The sequence below is a fragment of the Hypanus sabinus genome, chromosome 19, assembly GCF_030144855.1.
Source record: "Hypanus sabinus isolate sHypSab1 chromosome 19, sHypSab1.hap1, whole genome shotgun sequence".
In the NCBI taxonomy this organism is placed as follows: Eukaryota; Metazoa; Chordata; class Chondrichthyes; order Myliobatiformes; family Dasyatidae; genus Hypanus; species Hypanus sabinus.
Genome location: NC_082724.1, coordinates 54,827,743 through 54,848,755, shown reverse-complemented (window position 1 = coordinate 54,848,755; position 21,013 = coordinate 54,827,743). Strand labels below are relative to the sequence as shown.

The 21,013-nt window shown below is 45.4% G+C and overlaps 1 protein-coding gene across 5 annotated transcripts in view; it reads left to right on the top strand.

Annotated features, from left to right (window-relative positions):
• Positions 1-21,013, top strand: part of bap1 (BRCA1 associated protein-1 (ubiquitin carboxy-terminal hydrolase)) — a 99,121-nt gene that overhangs the window by 25,830 nt on the left and 52,278 nt on the right. For all 5 annotated transcript variants that reach the window (XM_059944435.1, XM_059944433.1, XM_059944434.1 and 2 more), the window contains exons 4-6: positions 2,673-2,805; positions 7,191-7,310; positions 12,435-12,496. In XM_059944435.1, coding sequence (XP_059800418.1) covers positions 2,673-2,805; positions 7,191-7,310; positions 12,435-12,496 — 315 coding nt within the window. The remainder of the gene's footprint in view (positions 1-2,672; positions 2,806-7,190; positions 7,311-12,434; positions 12,497-21,013) is intronic.

Here is a 21,013-nt window from a genome sequence, read left to right as displayed (position 1 = left end):
ATATCATGAGGAGGTTTCCAACGCTGGACTACATTCTTCTTAGCTGCAGTCAGGCCTGCCTGCCAGATGTTGCGTGTTTTTTCCCGTAAGGGAAAGGTGGGAGTCATCATTTAGAAGATGTACAGCGGGGTCCATTGGTAATTGTACCCCGTTAGTTCTGTAAGATTACTGATAACCTTCCCCCACAAAACTAAAAACCCCATGGACATTCCCATACAACATGTATAAAAGAGCCAATGGTTCCGTGGGGGCAAAATGAGCAATATGGGTCAGGAACCAGTCCCATTTGATGTCCAATTCTTGGTGTTAGATATGCTCTATGACAAAATTTCAAGTGTATATACCGATGATTTGGATTTTTAGAAGCACCGGCAGCATTATCCCAAATCGCATCCCAGTCTAAGTCTTGTCCCAATTCAGATACGTCCCTATCCCAGGCTTTCATTCCTGATGTGGGCATATCTTTTTGGGAGTTTAATTTATCATAGATATATGACACTGTTTGTCTTGGAGCACTTTGTTTCCAACTTAAAATGGGATGGTCCTTTAAATCTGACCCCCAGGTGACCCAGTAGGCTTTACAAGCTGATCTTACTGTAAAGTAGAAAAAAAGAGTGTTTATCAATATTATATCAAGATACCAGTTCTTGAAAGCTAAGGATAGTACTTAACCCAGTAATATCTTGAAGAGTAGTAATAGCTTTATCCTCCCAAGTTCTGTTAGTGAATCATTTCCCCTCAGATAGAAAATGAATGTTGTTCCATAATGGAGATGATTTGTACCATATGCTTTTAAATTTTAGGAATTTTTCTGCTGCTCTAAACACTTGTAGCATATGGGTTAAAATTGGACCATAATACAAATCACATTTTTTGGTAGACATACATATAAGGAGAAAGTCTTTCAACCTTATTGGTGTTATTAGCTATGACTTCCAGTTTCTATTTACAAATCCAACTGTATATAAGATCATAAGATATAGCAGCAGAAGTAGGCCATTAGGCCCATTGAGTCTGCTCTGCCATTCAATTATGGGCTGATCCAGTTCTTCCAGTCATGCCCACTCCCCTGCTTTCACCCCATACCCTTTCATGCCCTGGCCAATCAAGAACCTATCTATCTCTGCCTTAAATATTTAAGCTCATGTGCATCCAGGTCCTGTAGTCTTTAGTCCACATTGTCTCCTTATTCTTTAAGCCAGTGACTTGCTTAACACCTCTTTAGCAGGCTGGCTGAGTGAAATTTAATGCAGCATTTGAGTTTATATGTTCTGTTATCATTCTTTTCTCTTTATGTCACCCACAACGTTGAAAACTTTGCATTGCACAACCTTTTGCTAATGGCCCTCTAGCTCCAAAGGCTGCAATTTTCAAGTCAAATAAATAACAAACTAAAGAGCATTAATATTGAATATTGTCTGTACCTTACAATATTTAGTATATAGGAAATACATTATATACGTGCATGTAGTTTATTATCAATAAACTTCACTTGACTTGAATTTTGTCATTCAGCCTTTTAACTGAGACTACATCAAAAACCTTTACTAGTCCTTGTAGACAACCTCTACTGCATTCCCTTCATCAATCCTGTCTGTTAAGCATAACAGAAAAAATCATTCAAACATTATTTTTCTGCAGCAAATCCAGATTTGCTCCCTCCTTATCATTTCAAGCTCCTGCAAATGCCTGTTAATAATGTCTCTGATTATTGTATCTACAAGTATCCCCATAATGTTAAGCTGACTGGCCTGTATTTACCTGGCACATCCCTCTTCCCTTTCTGGACAAGTGTGTTACAATTGCCATTTTCCATCTTTGGCATGTCCCCTGTATTTAGGGAAGATTAGAAGAATGTTCTAAGTTCTCCTGTATCCTCCACTCTTCATAAACTAGAATGCTTGCCAACAGGATCTGATGACTTACAGAAGCACGCCAGCCTTTGTGGTCCCTCCATTAGTTTTCATCCCATCTGCTATCTCTGCCAGCTCCTATTCTGTTGAGATTTTGGTAACATTTTCACCTTTGAATATTTGCAGCCAAACTCTGGACTCCACCAATAGAAGCACTTGACTCCATTCTGCCATCTAGTTGCAATTAGTTTGGATCCTTTTATCATCCTCCTTCTCTTGAGATTGAACTAAAATTCTGAAAAGGGTCATTAAAGCAACAAAGCTCTCTCAGTGCTTCCTTTAACCCCATTGCCTAAATCCACCCAATATAACATGCTTCCCAATACTTATATTGGTCCAGTGGTCATTTTCCTCTATTCTCCCTGGTCAGAAGTCATTTAAATGTAGGCTTTTATGTAATCAAGGTTTCTATACAATAGTTAATATGTTACACACACAAAATGCTGGTGGAACGCAGCAGGCCAGACAGCATCTATAGGGAGAAGCACTGTCGACGTTTTGGGCCGAGACCCTTCATCAGGACTAACTGAAAGGAAAGATAGTAAGAACTTTCCTTTACTATCTTTTCCTTCAGTTAGTCCTGACGAAGGGTCTCGGCCCGAACCGTCGATATCGCTTCTCCCTACAGATGCTGCCTGGCCTGCTGCGTTCCACCAGCATTTTGTGTGTGTTGTTGTTTGAATTTCCAGCATCTGCAGATTTCCTTGTGTTTGCCAGTTAATACGTTATCTCACACTGGTCCTGCCCTCTTGCTTTTAGCCCAGTATATGGATTCATCTTCCTATTTAAATGGATTGAAGAGCGGCGATCACGGCGCAAGGTAACACCACTAGTGGATGAGACATCAGTGTTCGATGAGGAGATTGTTAATGACATGTTCTTTGCTCACCAGGTAAGCACTAACATTTCTAAAGTTGTCTTACACACTGTCCTATTTAGATTGATGGGACAATGAATCTTTCGGAATCATAAAGAACACAATGAAGATATTAGGCATGTGCATTTGAAAGAGCCGTCCAATTATTATTACTTTCCTACATTCCCTTTTAGAAGTCGTGATTAAAACTAAAATTCAAAATGGTTTCAACGCTTTCATAACTGCTAGCAATGTAGGATTTGCAGTTTTTTTTCCTCCAAAGAAAACAATCTAGTTTTCTGTCATCTCTCCTCCTTTTTCTTACTTAGCCCCTTAAAAATGTCAGGTACTTCATATAGTAGCTGTTTCGGGTCTCATGGTATTACCAGAATAGTTGTAAATGGTGAATATCATAGCCTTGTGCAACAATGTCATGATCTGGCTTTGCAGTTCCTTGTTGTAAAATAACAGAATTCATTGAAAACTGACCACATTAATTATGCCAAAGTATCATGAAATCTTTTTGAACTGTATTAAGTAATTTTCTTATTGGAGAAAGAATAAGCTAAGAACTTAAACAGTTCTAAACCTGTTTACAAACAATGTATTTCAGAATGACAAGTTCAGGCAGAGGAATTGTGATTAAAAAGATAGCATAGCATAAAGAGTTCTATTTATGACTGTATTAATTATTATAGCATTACAAAGTATTTTAGCATGGGTATGGACCACTTTTTCCAAGTAGGTCTCTGCCAGTGGTTTTCTTCTGAATTATTCTGGCCATTTCGGCCACAAGTTACTAACACCAGCCGTGGGAGGAAACCCATGTGGTCACGGTGAGAACATGCAAACTCGTTACAGATAGCGGTGGGAATTGAACCCTGATCTTACAGCTGGCACTATAAAGCACTGCACTAACCACTACGCTACTATTCCACCCTCCTATGCTACCGTACTGTAGAAAGCAGGGAACTGTAGGCTTGGTGGTTTAACATTTATTGTTGGCAAGGTCAATAATCAGAGGAAATAATTAATCATTTCAGAAAGCTGAACTTAATGACATCTAGTCAATATAGTTTTATGAAAGGTAAAATATTTTTGACAATTTGCTCAACTTTTTGTGAATTTGACAGGAGCCTTGATAAGAGGAGAACCAATAGATATAGTGTATTTAGATTTCCGAAAGACAAGGTACCACATAAAAGTCTAGTGCATAAATTAAGAACCCAAGGTATTGGAGGAAGTGTGTTAGCATGAAAGGAAAACTGGTTGTCACATAGATAAGAAGTTGAAATAAATGCATATTTTTCAGACTCGAGGGGTGACGGTAGTAGAGTACCCTGGGCTTGTTTCTTGTCCCTCAGTTGTTTATGATTCACATCAATGATGTAGAGAAGGGAACAAAACATAAGGATTCCAAATCTGCCAATGCTCTGATAAAAGGGAATGTTGGGATGTTGTGATTTTGTAATGAGATTCAATGAAAACCTGGTAAGTGGACTTTAATATGGGGAATTATGAGATCAGAGAAGAGGCATCAAAAGTTGAATCATTACCTTAATGGAAAAAGACAGCAAGTGCCCTGTGTGGCCCTGTGGACAAGAGTTCTCACTGGTGTCACATACTGAAATGTAGCAGTAGCCCGAACATCAAAGACAGTGAGAGGGATTTGCTGATGCTTGAGTTGGGGATCTCAAATTAAAATAGCAACTCTTCAAACTGACTGTTATATTGAAATAGTGACTGTTACTTCCCCTGTCACTGGGTAAGGAGTGATATGCCTCTCCCTCGTCAGTGAAAGAGAGCCTATGGGATGTTGAAATGTAGGAGTTTTTAATGGACTATTAAAAATGCATGATCTTTCTTTAGGGGCTTTGTTTTTGCTTACATTGAGGGTAGTGGGAATGCTGATGCTTTATGCTAGAAAGGTGGGGAGGGTTGATGCTGCTGCTCATGCATGGGGGGAGCAGGGGGCTTTGGGGTTCTTATTTTTTTCTGTCATTCCTTATTTGGCTTTTTTTCTTCTGTTTTGAGGATGTCTATGGAGAGTAAGAATTTCAGGTTGTATATTGTATACATTTTCTGATATTGAAAGATCCAGGTGAATTTAGTGTCTGAATCATTAAAACCTAGCAAGCACAGTGTTATCCTCATACAAGCTGTTGATGAAGTCTGAATCATTAAAACCTAGCAAGCACAGTGTTATCCTCATACAAGCTGTTGATGAAGTCGCATCTGGAATGCTGTGTACTGGTTGCCTTACTTGGGGAGGGGGAAGATAAAAGTGTTGGAGAAGGTTGTCCTATCAAGAGAAGCTGGCCAATTAGTGTTTCTATTCCTTGGAGTTTATAAGAATTATGTGTGACCTTATTCAAACATATAAAATCCTATGGTGGCAGACAAGGTAGATACTGAGGCAAGTTCTCTATTCGGAGAGTCACAAACAAGTCAAGTCAAGTCAACTTTTATTGTCATTTCGACCATAACTGCTGGTACAGTGCATAGTAAAAATGAGATAACGTTTTTCAGGACCATGGCGTTACATGACACAGTACAAAAAACTAGACTGAACTACGTAAGAAAAAAAACACAGAGAAAACTACACTAGACTACAGACCAGACTACAGACCTACGCTGGACTGCATAAAGTGCACAAAAACAGTGCAGGCATTACAATAAACAGGACAATAGGGCAAGGTTTAAGTCCAGGCTTAGGGTATTGAGGAGTCTGATAGCTTGAGGGAAGAAACTGTTACATAGTCTGGTTGTGAGAGCCCGAATGCTTCGGAGCTTTTTCCCAGACAGCAGGAGGGAGAAGAGATTGTATGAGAGGTGCATGAGGTCCTTCAAAATGCTGTTTCCTTTGCGGATGCAGCGTGTAGTGTAAATGTCCGTGATGGCAGGAAGAGAGACCCCGATGATCTTCTCAGCTGACCTCACTATCCGCTGCAGGGTCTTGCAATCCGAGATGGTGCAATTTTTGAACCAGGCAGTGATGCAGTTGGTCAGGATGCTCTCAATGCAATCCCTGTAGAATGTGATGAGGATTGGGGGTGGGAGGTGGACTTTCCTCAGCCTTTGCAAAAAGTAGAGATGCTGCTGGGCTTTCTTTGCTATGGAGCTGGTGTTGAAGGACCAGGTGTGATTCTCCGTCAGGTGAACACCAAGGAATTTGGTGCTGTTCACGATCTCTACTGAGGAGCCGTTGATGTTCAGCGGGGAGTGGTCGCTCCTTGCCCTCCTGAAGTCAACAACCATCTCTTTTGTTTTGTTCACATTAAGAGACAGGTTGCTGGCTCTGCACCAGTCCGTTAGCCACTGCACCTCCTCTCTGTAAGCTGACTTGTCGTTCTTGTTGATGACGTAGCTACTCATTTAAAACTGTGAAAGTGGTGAACCTCTGGCATCCTCTACCTAGAGGACAATGGAGGCCAGATCATTCAATATATTTAAAGGCAGAGATAGATAAATGTTAAAAGATCAAAGAATTGAAAGCTATGGAGAAACTAGAACTGGAGTTGAAGTCAGTGTAGATCAGCAATGATCAGATTAAAAAGCAGGGCAGGCTGTAGTAGATTGGTGGCCTACTCCTGTTCTTGTTTTTGTGCATTGCACATTTTTTTTCCATTTTGTAAAGTCCTAGTGACATTATCTTGAATATTTTGTACAGATCTGTTCTCTCTCTTTAAGGGAAGATGTACTTGAGATGTAGGAGTGCAGTTAACTTCAATACTCTTCAGATGCTTGAAATCTAAAGTAAAACCAGAAAATGCAGGAAATGTTCAGCTGGTCAGGCTGTACCTCTGTAAAGAGAAACAGTTAATATTTCTAGTATAGTGAAAGTTTGTCAGGTTGGTTGTAGGGATGGTGAGTTTGTATGAGGCAAGATTAAGCAAACTGAGCCTAGAAGCTTCAGAGTTCAAGAAAGATGTCATTTAAAAGTACAACATTTTTAAAGAGCTTGACAGAATTTATATGTCCTCTGAATTGTTGAAAATCAAGGATTAGGGTCTTAAAATAAAAATGAGCCATTTTTAACAAAGATGAGAAAGATTTTTTTTAATATAAATTGGGGAGTATTAGGCATAAGGGGCCATGTGGCCTTCATTGTCTATTTTTGTTCTTATGACATTATCCTCTTCTTATCCATTTACCTCCATTTTTGTATTTTGCCTTTCAACCAACCCTGTCAATTTGGGTGCTGTACTTCAACATTGCCATGGATTATGAAATAGTGATCCAATTTGTTTTGAAAATCCATAGAAACCATATGTGTTGTATTTCTTTTAGCTGCCTCTAAAGTTCCTTGAAAGACTGTTACACAGTTTGCCAAGCATAATGTATTTTAACAACTGGTGCTGAACAACTTTATTCTTGCCATGTGTCCACTAATTTCATTGCATTTTGATCTTGTCCCAAAGCTGATCCCAAACTCATGCGCAACGCATGCGTTGCTCAGTGTCCTCCTGAACTGCGACAATGTTGAATTGGGACCTACCCTCAGCCGGATGAAAGACTTTACCAAAGGATTTAGCCCAGAGGTATACATCATTAAGAGTCTCCTGTGCTGCATTAAAGTGCTGTAATTATTTAAATTGTGACTTCTGCAAAACAATATCAAAATATGTAATCAAGTAGACTTTGAATATACTTTTCAATGGAGTTTTTTTTGCCTATAGACTGCTTAACATTTGGTCCAATTTTACATATGATTTCTCTGTTTTCACTGGCTGTCATATCCACCCCAGCTCTCTTAGCTGTGTGAAGGATTGGCCTGGGCATAACTGAAAGATTCCATTTTGCATTTGCATGACTATTTCCAGATTATGGGTAAGCATTTTAAAAGAAAGCTTTTGGAATCTAAATTAATGAATACCTCTTCCCAACTGAGTTGCCAACTCATTTCTAACTACCATGTACTCTGAGCACTCTATTAGATCCAGTTACTGTAAGAATCCTGTATGATTTGCAGAATGAATATATATTAAAAGCAGTTTTTTCATCTGTACATAATATCACAATAGTCTGGATATCATTTGTGAAATTCAGTATTGCAAAGAGCAGATTAAGGCACTGGTCTGTCTGGATTAGGAAATCCTGGAGGTGCTGCAGTAATTGGTACCATTGCAAGTGGAAATTCAAGTAGGTATAGTACTGTTCTGTGCAGCAATCTGCCACTTTGTTTTGGGAAGGGCAGGGGAGGTAAGAATAGCATCAGACACAATGGGTGAACTCCATTATCAATGTTTTGTGGCGACCCACTTACTGCGCAGGTGAACCGGCTCACAAATAGCCAGCTTGTGGGGGGAGACTTTGGTAATGCACCTCTGATGTCATTTCCGCCCAGAGAGGGCAGTCGCTAGGGATTTAAATGCCAGCACCGCGAAGTTTGAATAAACTAGTCTCCAAACGACTTACCAACTGCGTGTCGTTATTTCAGCGCTGTGTGAAGCACATCGCTGCATTGGTGACCCCGACGGTCCAAACGGGATTTGGACCAAAGATGACCGACTCTTTATCTGTTCACGCAGTTTCGCTAAAACTGCTAACTTTCTGGACGCTGCGACCACGCGTGTGGTTTAGCCAAGCAGAAGCCCAGTTCCAGATTTGACAGATATCCTCTGATTCCACGCGTTACTACCACGTGGTGAGCGCCCTTGACCAGGAGACGGCCGCCCAGGTTGCGGATTTCATACAGTCACCCCCAGAAGAAGGCAAATACGAAGCATTCAAAGCGCTGCTCATTGGGACCTTTGACCTCTCACAGTGTGAGCGGGGTGCCCGCCTGCTTCACCTGGACGGTTTGGGAGACAGACTGCCATCAGCATTGATGAATGAGATGCTGTCCCTGGCTGACAGACACAAGCCCTGTCTCATGTTCGAGCAAGCGTTCCTAGAGCAACTGCCTGAGGACAGACATCTGCTGCTGGCCGACGCAGATTTCAGTGACCTCTGGAAGGTGGTGGTCTGGGCAGACATGCTGTGGAAAGCCAAGAGGGAGAGCGTGGCGTCCGTCGATCAGATTACCAGGCAGTGCGCCCAACAGCGGACCAGACCAGGCCTGGCGGGGGGCGCACAGAGGCAGGAGTGAGGAGGCCAGTGAATAGTGGTGTTTCTACCACCAGCGGTGGGGCACAAAAGCCTGCTGTTGTTGCCCGCCCTGGAAGGGCCAGGGCCAGCTGCTGCTAATGACTATGGCGGCTGGCCACCAAGACAGCCTCTTGTACGTCTGGGACAAACAGTCGGGACACCGCTTATTGGTCGACACCGGAGTGGAAAACAGCGTCTTGCCCCCGACGGGGTACGACACCCGCAACAGGAAGCCAGGACCCACCCTGAGGGCCGCAAACGGCAGCACAATACGGAGCTACAGCACCTGCACAGTGCAGCTGCAGTTCAGCACCAGCCAGTTCACGTGGGACTTCACACTGGCCTCGGTGGCCCAACCACTCCTGGGGGTGGACTTCTTGCGAACTTACAGCCTGCTGGTGGACTTTCAAGGGAAAAGACTGGTACATGTTGAGACTTTCTAGACGTTCTCCCTGGGTGAAGCCAAGTTGCCGGCCCCACACCTGGACTCCATCACGCCGTCGGACAACGAATTCACCAGAATCCTGGTGGACTTTCCATCGATTCTGGCACCGCAGTTCACGGCAGCCATGCCCAGACACGGGGTACAGCACCACATTCTGACCCAGGGACCACCCCTCCACGCCCACACACGAAGGCTCCCCCCGGCAAAGCTCCGCCTGGTGAAGGAGGAGTTCAAGAGGATGGAGGAACTGGGGATCGTACGGTGGTCTGACAGTCCATGGGCCTCCCCCCTGCACGTGGTGCCCAAAGCAGCCGGGGGTTGGAGACCATGCAGCAACTACCGCAGACTGAACGAGGCTACCACTCCAGACCGCTACCCCGTGCTGCACATACAGGGCTTTGCAGCAAACCTTGCACGGAGCAAGAATCTTTTCCAAAGTAGACCTCGTCCGGGCATACCATCAAATCCCAGTGCACCCTGAAGACATCCCCAAAACAGCACTCATCACCCCATTCGGCCTGTTCAAATTCCTCCGAATGTCGTTCGGCCTGAAGAATGCTGCGCAGATGTTCCAGCAGCTAATGGACATGGTGGGACGCGACCTGGACTTTGAGTTCATCTATTTGAACGACATCCTTATTGTCGTCAAGTTGTCGTCAGGAGCATCTGTCCCACCTCCGCCAGCTGTACTCCCGCCTGAGTGATACTGGCCTCATGATCAACCCGGCCAAATGCCAGTTCGGTTTCGATGCCATCGACTTCCTGGGCCACAGTGTTACCAAAGACGGGGCAACACCTCTGCCCGCCAAGGTAGACGCGATCCGCCACTTTGCCCAGCCCAACATGGTCAAAGGCCTGCAGGAGTTTGTTGGTATGGTGAACTTCTACCACCGTTTCCTCCCCTCAGCAGCCCGTATCATGTGCCCTTTGTACACCCTGATGTCAGGTAAAGGCAAGGCCATTACTTGGGACGAGGAGGCCACGGCCGCTTTCGTTAGAGCCAAGGAAGCCTTGGCAGATGCCGCGATACTGGTGCACCCCAGAATGGATGTTCCGATCGCCCTCATGGTGGACGCATCCGACACAGCAGTCGGTGGGGTGCTGGAGCAGCTCATCGAGGGGCGCTGGCAACCCCTGGCGTTCTTCAGCAAGCACCTATGACCAACCGATCTCAAGTACAGTGCTTTTGACCGGGAGCTGTTGGCACTATATCTGGCAATCCGGCATTTCAGGTACTTCTTAGAAGTTCACGGACCACAAACCGTTGACCTTCGCGTTCACGAAGGTGTCCGATCCCTGGTCGGCTCGCCAGCAGCGACATCTGTCCTACATTTCCGAGTACACGACAGACATCCAGCATGTCTTGGGAAAGGACAACGTCATGGCGGACGCTCTCTCCAGACCAGCTGTCCAGGCTCTGTCCCTGGGGGTGGACTATGCAGCACTGGCGAAGGCGCAGCAGGCAGACAATGAGATGCCCAGCTACAGGACCGCAGTCTCGGGTTTGCAGTTGCAGGACTTTCTCGTAGGCCCAGGTGATAGCACCCTCCTGTGCTACGTAGCTTCCAGCCAACCTCGCCCCATCGTCCCGGCAGCCTGGAGGTGACGAGTTTTCAACTCCATACACGGTTTGGCGCACCAATCTACCAGGACTACTGTCCGGCTGGTCTCCATCAAGTTCGCGTGGCACCGACTTCGCAAGCAGGTCAGTGAATGGGCCAGAACGTGCGCGCAGTGCCAAACAGCCAAGGTGCAGCAGCACACTAAAGCCCCACTGCAACAGTTCGACCCCACCCACCAGAGGTTCAACCACATTCATGTGGATATCGTGGTCCCCTACTAGTGTCCCGAGGAGCGCGGTACCTCCTAATGATGGTAGACCTGTTCACGAGGTGACCAGAGGCGGTCCCGCTCACCGACACATCTGCCGATTCCTGTGCCCGAGCACTGACTGCAACCTGGGTAGCACACTTCGGGGTACCGGCCCACATTACCTCCGACAGAGGTGCCCAATTCACCTCCAGCCTGTTGGGAACACAGCTGCACCACACAACTGCCTACCACCCACAGTCGACCATCACTTGAAGTCGGCTCTCATGGCCTGCCTGAGAGGACCTAACTGGGTGAATGAGCTTCCCTGGGTCCTTCTTGGAATTCGTACAGTGCCCAGAGGATCTGCACGCCTTGTCGGCCGAGTTGGTGTACAGCACCTGGCCATCCCGGGAGAGTTCATACCAGCCCCAAGGGGGCAAGAGGAAGAACCCGCAGCAGTCCTGGACAGGCTACGCGAAAGGCTCGGCAACCTGGCCCCCGTACCAACTTCACAGCACGGATGGACCCCAACCCATGTACCCAAAGACCTGCAGAACTGTAAGTTTGTGTTTGTACAAAGGAGCGGGCACCGCTACAGCGGCCGTACGAGGAGCCATTCAAGGTGATCAACAACAACAGGTCCACGTACGTTCCAGACATTGGGGGGAGAGAGGAGCTTTTCATGGTGGACCGACTCAAACCAGCCCATGTAAACTTGGTGCAGCCGGTCGAGGTTCAGGCACCATGGCGCAGAGGTAGACCTCCGAAACAGAGGCTGATCCAGACTGTGGACATTGGGGAGTGTATCGCCGGTTCTGGGGGGGGGGGGTGCGGGTGGTTATGTGGCGACCCACTTTCTGCGCAGGCAAACCAGCTCACAAATAGCTAGTGTGCGGGGGGAGACTTTGGTCATGCACCTCTGATGTCACTTCCGCCCAGAGAGGGCGGGCGCTAGTGATTTAAATGCCAGCGCCGTGAAGTTTGAATAAACTAGTCTCCGAATGACTTACCGACTGCGTGTCGTTATTTCAGCGCTGTGTGCAGCACATCGCTACAGTTTGCCAATTGCTATTCTGTATGCTTGCACATACAGAACAGCTACTTGAGTGAATACCCATGGGCGCTTTACCTAGAGGAAGCATTACTTCTGCAAAAAAATGCAGGTGGGAGGAAGCCAAAAAGCTGACACATTTATTTTAGAACTTGTATAATGCCTGAATAAAATGGGGTAAGATGGTATTGAACTTATCCATAAACCATCTGTTACCGTTCACTGTCGACCCACAAGTGACTAGAGCTGTTCATCTTGGCTCCACAGAGTAAAGGCTATGCAATCGGTAATGCTCCAGAACTAGCAAAGGCACACAACAGCCATGCCAGGTAAGAGTGCAAATTGTTTTCCAGTCTTTTATGAAGTGTCAGACAATACTGCTTAGAAATTATATCCTATGGTATTGTTCATGAGTGTTTTCTACTTAGTCCCAATTTAATGTATAACCGAGCCTAAGTCTGACCCTTTAAAACCAAAAGGAGTCTGAATACATAGCTGTAGCTGCCTATAAATGTATTGTTCACTTTGTTTTCTGTCTAAACGAAAGTACTGAAGGAATGATGTGCATCGGTGCAGAACCTGCTGTGTTGGGAAAATAGCCACTTCATGAATTTTGTAAACTTGAGTAAAAATATTCCTGTGAATGTAATCACATTAATTTCTAAACATACAAGTCATTTTTCCTGCACAGAGTGAATGGATAATCTGCAAGATTCAGTGATTGAAACTGATGGTGTTCAATGGAATGTGTCTAACTAAAGCTGCAGTGTATAACTCACTGCCTTACAGAAGGTTTCAGTTTGCCTCTGATCCTTGCTGAGTTATCAGATCTTCTGGAAGAGACCATGCTTGTATGGCAGTGATATCTAAGAAAAATCTGAACTTTGAGAAGGGGAGGAAGCTCTGAAAAATTGCTTGTGCATCATACAAATTTTATGTATGTGGCATCTAAAATGCTATGCCAAGCGCCAAGTGGTACTATCAGATTCCTCCTTCAGCCCTTTATCTCTTCCACCTACTGTATCTCCTCCCAGCTTCTTACTTCATGCCCGTTCCCCACCCATCTGGTTTTACCTGTCACCTGCCAGCTGTACTTCCACTCCCCCACCTTCCTACTCTGGCTTCTGCCGTATTCCTTTCCAGTCCTGATGAAGGGTCTAGGCCCAAGTCGTCGACTGTGTTTTCCTCTCTATAGATGCTATCTGACCTGCTGAGTTCCTCCAGTACTTCGTGTGTATTGTTCAAATGCTACTGTTTGGTTTCATTTGCACCAGCATTTCTGATGGCAAAGTGGATTATCAACATGAATGTGAACAGCTGGTTAAAGTTTCTTTGAGGGTTCTGTCTTATTTTTTAATACTATCTTGCATCTAAATGTGACTTCTCATACAGGCAGATCACCCACCTTTATGTGCAGATTTATCCACATTCACAGTTCACTAGTGATCAAGTGGGTGTAACAATTCACTTTGTCATGCAAGTTGAATATAATATTGCCATGTACATTTTTAAAGAAAAATTAAACAGCAGTTATATTTTGATTAATTGAAACACTTTACCTTTGAGTGGTAATGTAAGATTGTAAATATACAGTGTTTCCACATAAGTGACTGTTTTACTCATCTTAAAAATTCTTTCATTATTCTATAAGCCTGTGCCTGTGGAAGATTTTGGATTTTTAGGGAGTGAATTCAAAAATTAGATTCATAGAATAATAAACACAGAAACAGGCCCTTCAACACAACTGGCCCATGCTGACCACAGCATCATTTCTGCTAGTCCGAGTTGCCTATATTCTGTGCATAACTTTCCAAGCCTTTTCCCTCCATCACAAATCCATCTTAAATGTTACAATTGTACCTACTTGGACCATTTCCTCTGGCAGCTCATTCCAAGTACAGGTTTCCCCCGCTATCCGAAGGTGGGGCGTTCCTATGAAACCGTTTATAAGCCGAAATGTCGTAAAGCGAAGAAGCAATTACCATTAATTTATATGGGAAAATTTTTGAGCGTTTCCAGACCCAAAAAATAATCTACCAAATCAAATCAAATGTAACCCCCTGGGTCACCTCAGGCTCGCTCAGCTCGTTCTCGTCTAGGGGGAGCAGTCTTCGGCCCCGCCAACCTGGGTAATCAGCTGGTGTGGATGCTGTGTGACGTCCCCGCCGTGCCCAAAAACAGACAGTACACCATAAGCGATTAAAGGAGTACAATTTATAAAGGTTACTATAACTAAGTGATTAATAACGATACAGTATATATGAAGAGAAAAAATAAAGAAAAGGCGCCTAACTTATCAAAGTCCAAACCACTTCGTGCACAACTGTTGGAGCTCAATTACTGAAGTCTTCTGGCCACCATTCGATCCCCTCCGAACACCTCGACTCGCAGCTCAGGACCTTCCGAGTGGTCAGCCAAGCACATCTAGTTTCATCCCCCCTCCGCGGAGTACCTCCTGGCCTTGGACCCCTGCTTGGGGTCCGTTCCTCGCCCAGCTTACAGCATTGCGTCCTCTCTCTCAACCCCCTCGCGCCGATCTGCCCAAAAGCCCGTCAACAAAAGCTTACAGACTCAGAAGAAAGAACATTAATCCCCATTTGGTTTACAAAGGAATACCATTCTTGTTATCAGTAAATTTTAACCCAAACAAGCTTCCAGCACTCATTGGATAATGAGGTGGATTTTCAAAGCTTGCAGGGAGATTTATGCCGGTTAGAAGAATGGGCTGAACGTTGGCAGATGGAGTTTAATGCTGAGAAGTGTGAGGTTCTACATTTTGGCAGGAATAATCCAAATAGAACATACAGAGTAAATAGTAGGGCATTGAGGAATGCAGAGGAACAGAGAGATCTAGGAATAACTGTGCATAGTTCCCTGAAAGTGGAGTCTCATGTAGATAGGGTGGTGAAGAGGGCTTTTGGAACGCTGGCCTTTATAAATCAAAGCATTGAGTACAGAAGTTGGGATGTAATGCTAAAGTTGTACAAGGCATTAGTAAGGCCAAATTTGGAATATTGTGTGCAGTTCTGGTCACCGAATTATAGGAAAGATATCAATAAATTAGAGAGTGCAGAGACGATTTACTAGGATGTTACCTGGGTTTCAGCAATTAAGTTACAGAGAAAGGTTGAACAAGTTAGGTCTCTATTCATTGGAGCGTAGAAGGTTGAGGGGGGATTTGATCGAGGTATTTAAAATTTTGAGAGGGATAGATAGAGTTGACGTGAACAGGCTGTTTCCATTGAGAGTAGGGGAGATTCAAACTAGAGGACATGATTTGAGAGTTAGGGGGCAGAAGTTTAAGGGAAACACGAGTGATAGCTGTGTGGAATGAGCTTCCTGTAGAAGTAGTAGAGGCCAGTTCAGTTGTGTCATTTAAGGTAAAATTGGATAGGTATATGGACAGGAAAGGAGTGGAGGGTTATGGGCTGAGTGCGGGTAGGTGGGACTAGGTGAGATTAAGGGTTCGGCACGGACTAGGAGGGCCAAGATGGCCTGTTTCCGTGCTGTGATTGTTATATGGTTATATAGCACTCCCTCACAACAAAGAAACATTCCTGCTTTTAACAAAACAAAGAAGCCCTTTCCCAACAGTAACAAAGAAAAAAGAAGAAACCCCCTTTACACTCTCCCCCCACCAAATAAAAGTCATGTCCTATTAAATAACTCACCACCTTTCCTGCCAACACACCGTAACCCAAGCACAAACAGTGACATCTCCTCCCCACACAGTAAACCTCACGCCCTGTTCCTCAGGCGCTACTTAGGCCAACTATCTGGGAGTTCCCTAACCCTTCTGAGACCTCCGTACCCCCTCACCTAAACCCTTCAGGCTCGGACACAACTGGGGATACCTTGGGCCCACTACCAACTCCTCTCTCAACCTCTCACTCATGCCCCACACTGCACACAGCTAACCCTCCCCGCTACACCTGACTCAATCGAGGGAAAGTCAGCAAAAGGCAGCATGTATCACACATCCAGCACATTATCCATCTAATCTGTATTCTTCCTCATTTCTGCGATCGGTAGCTGCTGTTTGATCTTCTCCAAATGGAAACACGTGGCCTGCACTGCTCCTGCAGTCTCTTCAGCCTCCTGTTTAGTATTCACTGCACTTCTCTCCAGCTTTTTCTTCCTCATGACTTCTTCCAGATCAACTTCCAGGTTTTGCACTTCATTTGAACTGTCGATGGTCATCTTCAGGTTCCCTTCAAGCTTCCGCTTCTCTCTTCTGAGATTTGTCTGTAATTTCTTCACCTCCGCAAACTCCCCTCTCCAGGTTCTCAGTTTGCTGTTGCCCCCAGTCAGACAACTTTCTTCATTCTCTCCAACTTGTAAGTCTTCCGAATGGTTCCAGATCACTTTCTCCAGTCTCTCCGTCTTCATTTCAAACTTGGTTCCGTAGAGACAGTCACTCACAAGCTGCGACCTTCGCCAGCCCTGGCACGTGTCCAGAAAACACTTTAACTCTGTAGTTCTCAGCTGCTCCTGCAACGACCTCACTTCATATTCTCCTGAGGCAAATCCAAATACCAAGAGATCATCCACATACACCAAAACTCCAAACGCCTCCACATCCCCTATGGTCTTCCACCTGCCCCGCAGGAAGGTTGCAAGGGCTCCAGATATGCCCTGTGGCATCTTTTTGGACCCAAAGACTCCTAGGGAATTTATAACGGCCATCTTCTCCTTGTCTGCCCCACTCATTGGGATCTGGCAACATCCACTCCTCAGATCCAGCACCTTAAACCACATCGCACCACTCAGATAGGCCATCGCCTCTTCGGCCCTCAGGGCCATATTCTGGTCACTGACAGTGCGCCTCTTCAATGCACTATAATCTACACACACGCTGCCTACGTCTTCCACGGCTGTAGGGGCCAGTCGCCGCAACCTCTCTCTCTCCGAGGTGTCTTCAGCAGTCAACTCCCCTCCCTCGTGGTATTTCGCAGCGTCCACTAAGAGGGTCTCATCCTCAGATACTTCCCCTAGGCCGTACCACCACCGGCTCTTGTTTGAATTCAGTATCGGCCCAATGCTGCTACACGTCCGCACAAGCAGCTCGAAACTCTGGGTGCATCGACAATGCCTCCAAACAGCGCTCACCCACCTCCTCCGGGCAGGCCCCTAAGCGCACCAGCAGGATATTGGTTCTCTCTAGAACAGAAACGCTGCCCGTCTCAACAGTGTCCGGACACATCAGCATTAACGATTCATGAACCTCAGTCACCTCCACTTTTGCCTCCAAGAACTCCACTTTCACTGACCAACAACCATCGTCTGGATAATCAACGGCACTGGTACCCCAGATCTCCAGTGCCCTCAATGTCGTCAAGGGTAAATGCTTCCAATAACGGTTATAAAACAAACTGTACAGCAACTTAACTGACACCCCGGTGCCGAGGATGGCTTTAACTTGACTTCCATCCATCCATAACAACACCTGTGCGCGTGGCCCCACTAAGCCTTCAGGAATAGAGTCTGTTCCTTTCGGGAGTTCCTTGGTACATTGCTGGGAACATGCTCCCCCAGAGACCCCAAGCCGTTCCCCCACTGGGCCTCCTCTAAGTTTCCCGACACCTCTCGGATCAACGGAACAAATGATCCCCTTGACAGATCCCCTTGGCACCACAAGCAATTTACCTGCCCCCCCAGGCAAAAGGGATACCCTAAAAACTTTCCACCAATCTCCTGCCACGGATATGATAAGCCCCCCAGCTGGGGCATTTGACTTCCAGTCAAACCACACGCATTTTCCCACACTTTCCCAGAACTGGCAGCTGTCACTTCGAGGTAATTGCGCCCGACAGTTCTAACAAAGTCACCAGCCCGCCTACTCAAACTTTCAACCCGTCCCTGTCGCTTTTCCTCAGCCAAGCACTGCCACTCACCCAACAACTGAGGGGTCCGCTCCGCCCACGCTTCCGCCCCTTTAGGGCTGGACATTATTCCAGCAACCAGGCGGAGCTCACCACTGCTGAAACATCCCAACCTGTCACTCCTCACTCTCCAAGCAGTACGGACAGCCCATGGTCCCACCACCATTTCATCAGCATTCGTCGGAACTCGAACAACGACCTCAAGGCTACCAACAGCAGCCACCCCACCCAACACACACGCAGTGATAACCAGCAATCGCACACCCACAAAGGCACACCAGCTCTTCGCTGCAGACACAATTTAAAGAGGGTGATCACACAGCTTCCACAGAAATCAACCCTGGAAGAGCACCTCACAATGTAACCCCCTGGGTCACCTCAGGCTCGCTCAGCTCGTTCTCATCTAGGGGGAGCAGCCTTCGGCCCCGCCAACCTGGGTAATCAACTGGTGTGGATGCTGTGTGATGTCCCCGCCTCACACAATAAACAGACAGTACACCAGAAGCGATTAAATGAGTACAATTTATAAAGGTTACTATAACTAAGTGATTAATAACGATACAGTATATATGAAGAGAAAAAATAAAGAAAAGGCGCCAAACTTATCAAAGTCCAAACCACTTCGTGCACAACCGTTGGAGCTCAATTACTGAAGTCTTCTGGCCACCATTCGATCCCCTCCGAACTCCTCGACTCGCAGCTCAGGACCCTCCGAGTGGTCAACCAAGCACATCTAGTTTCATCCCCCCTCCTCAGAGTACCTCCTGGCCTTGGACCCCCGCTTGGGGTCCGTTCCTCGCCCAGCTTACAGCATTGTGTCCTCTCTCTCAACCCCCTCGCGCCGATCTGCCCAAAAGCCCGTCAACAAAAGCTTACAGACTCAGAAGAAAGAACATTAATCCCCATTTGGTTTACAAAGGAATACAATTCTCGTTAGCAGTAAATTTTAACCCAAACAAGCTTCCTGCACTCTCTGGCAACAAAGAAACATTCCTGCTTTTAACAAAACAAAGAAGCCCTTTCCCAACAGTAAAAAAGAAAAAAGAAGAAACCCCATTTACACAAATAACACACAAAACCTAAAATAACACGAACATGTAGTAAAAGCTGGAATGATGTGATAAATATACAGCCTATATAAAGTAGAAATATTGTATGTACGGTGTAGTTTCACTTATAAAATTGAGAAGACAGCAAGCCAAAATCAATTTGGAGGAAAAAAATAGGCAAGTACACGCATGTACACACAACTGCCTGCACAAAGCTTCACAGTCATGGTAGTCTTTCATGGGTTAAACACGTATAAAGTGAGCGTCTTTTTTTCATAAAAGCAAAAATCCTCTTTGGTTAGCGAAAACAGGTACTAATGTAGATCTTTCGTAACAGCAAGCTGTTGTAAAGCGAACGTTCAAAAATGGGGGCCACCTGTATCTTACTGACCTCAGTTACCTCTCAAGTCTCTTTTAAACTTCTCCCCTTTTATCTTGTATCTGTGACCTCCCCAACCTGAGGAAGAAACTGTAACCTTTCACCTGATCCATACTCCTCATAATTTTATAAATTTCTATGAGATCACCCTTCATTGTCTTGCTCCCCAAGGAATAAAGATCCAGTGTGGCCAACCTCTCCCCATAACTCAAATCTTGTAGTCCAGCCAGCATCCTCATAAGTTCTCTAGGACTGGTTTGCTAGAGCTGTTGGGAAGGGTTTAAACCAAGTTGGCCGGGGGGGGGGGGGGGGGGGGGTGGGAACTGGAATGATAGGGCTGAGTGTCTTCAGTTGATATAAAAGTTAATGCTTGAGGTATAGAATATAAGAGCAGGGATGTGATGTTTAGGCTCTATAAGGCACCCGTGAGACCCCAGTTGGAGTATTGAGTGCAGTTTGGGGCTCCTTATTTTAGAATGGATATACTGACATTGGAGAGGGTTCAAAGAAGATTCACGAGAATGATTCCAGGAATGAACGGGTTACCGTATGAGGCATGTCTGGCAGCTCTTGGGCTGTATTCCCTGGAGTTCAGGAGAATGAGGGGGATCTCATAGAAACATTCCAAATGTTAAGAGGCCTGAACAGATTAGATAGGGCAATGTTATTTCCCATGGTAGGGGAGTCTAGGACAAGAGGGCACGACTTCAGGATTGAAGGGTGTCCGTTTAGAACAGAGATGTAGAGAAATTTCTTTAGTCTGAGGGTGGTAAATCTATGTAATTTGTTGCCATGAGTGGCTGTGGAGGCCAAGTCATTGGCTGTATTTAAGGCAGAGATAGATAGGTTCTTGATTAGCCAGGGCATCAAAAAGTATGGGGAGTAGGCAGGGGAGTGGGGATGACTGGAAGAATTGCATCAATCCATGATTGAATGGCATATCTGCTCTTTTATCTTATGATCTTATGATGCTATGTGTAGTGAGACTGAGGAAGGACAGGCAGGTGATATAGCAGAATTGCGGTCAGTGGGATGAGCTTGAGTGTAAGATGAGGGCAAAATCAAAAAGGGTGATGAATACAGGACTGAAGGTGTTATATTTGAATGCATGAAGTATGTGGAACAAGGTAGATGATATTGTAGCACTGATGCAGATTGCCATATATGACATTGTGGGCATCACTGAATTGTGGCTGAAAGAAATTATAACTGGGAGCTTAACGCTCATGGACTCACCTTGTATCAAAAGGGCATGCAGGTGGGCAGAGAGCGTGAGGTACCTCTATTGGTAAAAAATTAAATCAAAACTTTAGACAGAAGATTGGAAAATGTAGAATCCTTGTGAGCAGAGTTAAGAAACTGCAAGGGTAAAAAGACCCTGATCAGAGTTATATCCAGGCCCTCAAACAGTATCCAGGATGTCGGATATAACTTTCGATGGGAACTAGAGAAGGCATGTAATAAGGACAATGTTACGGTAGTGATGGGGAGTTTCAATATGTAGATATTTTGGGAAAATTAGGTTGGTGCTGGATC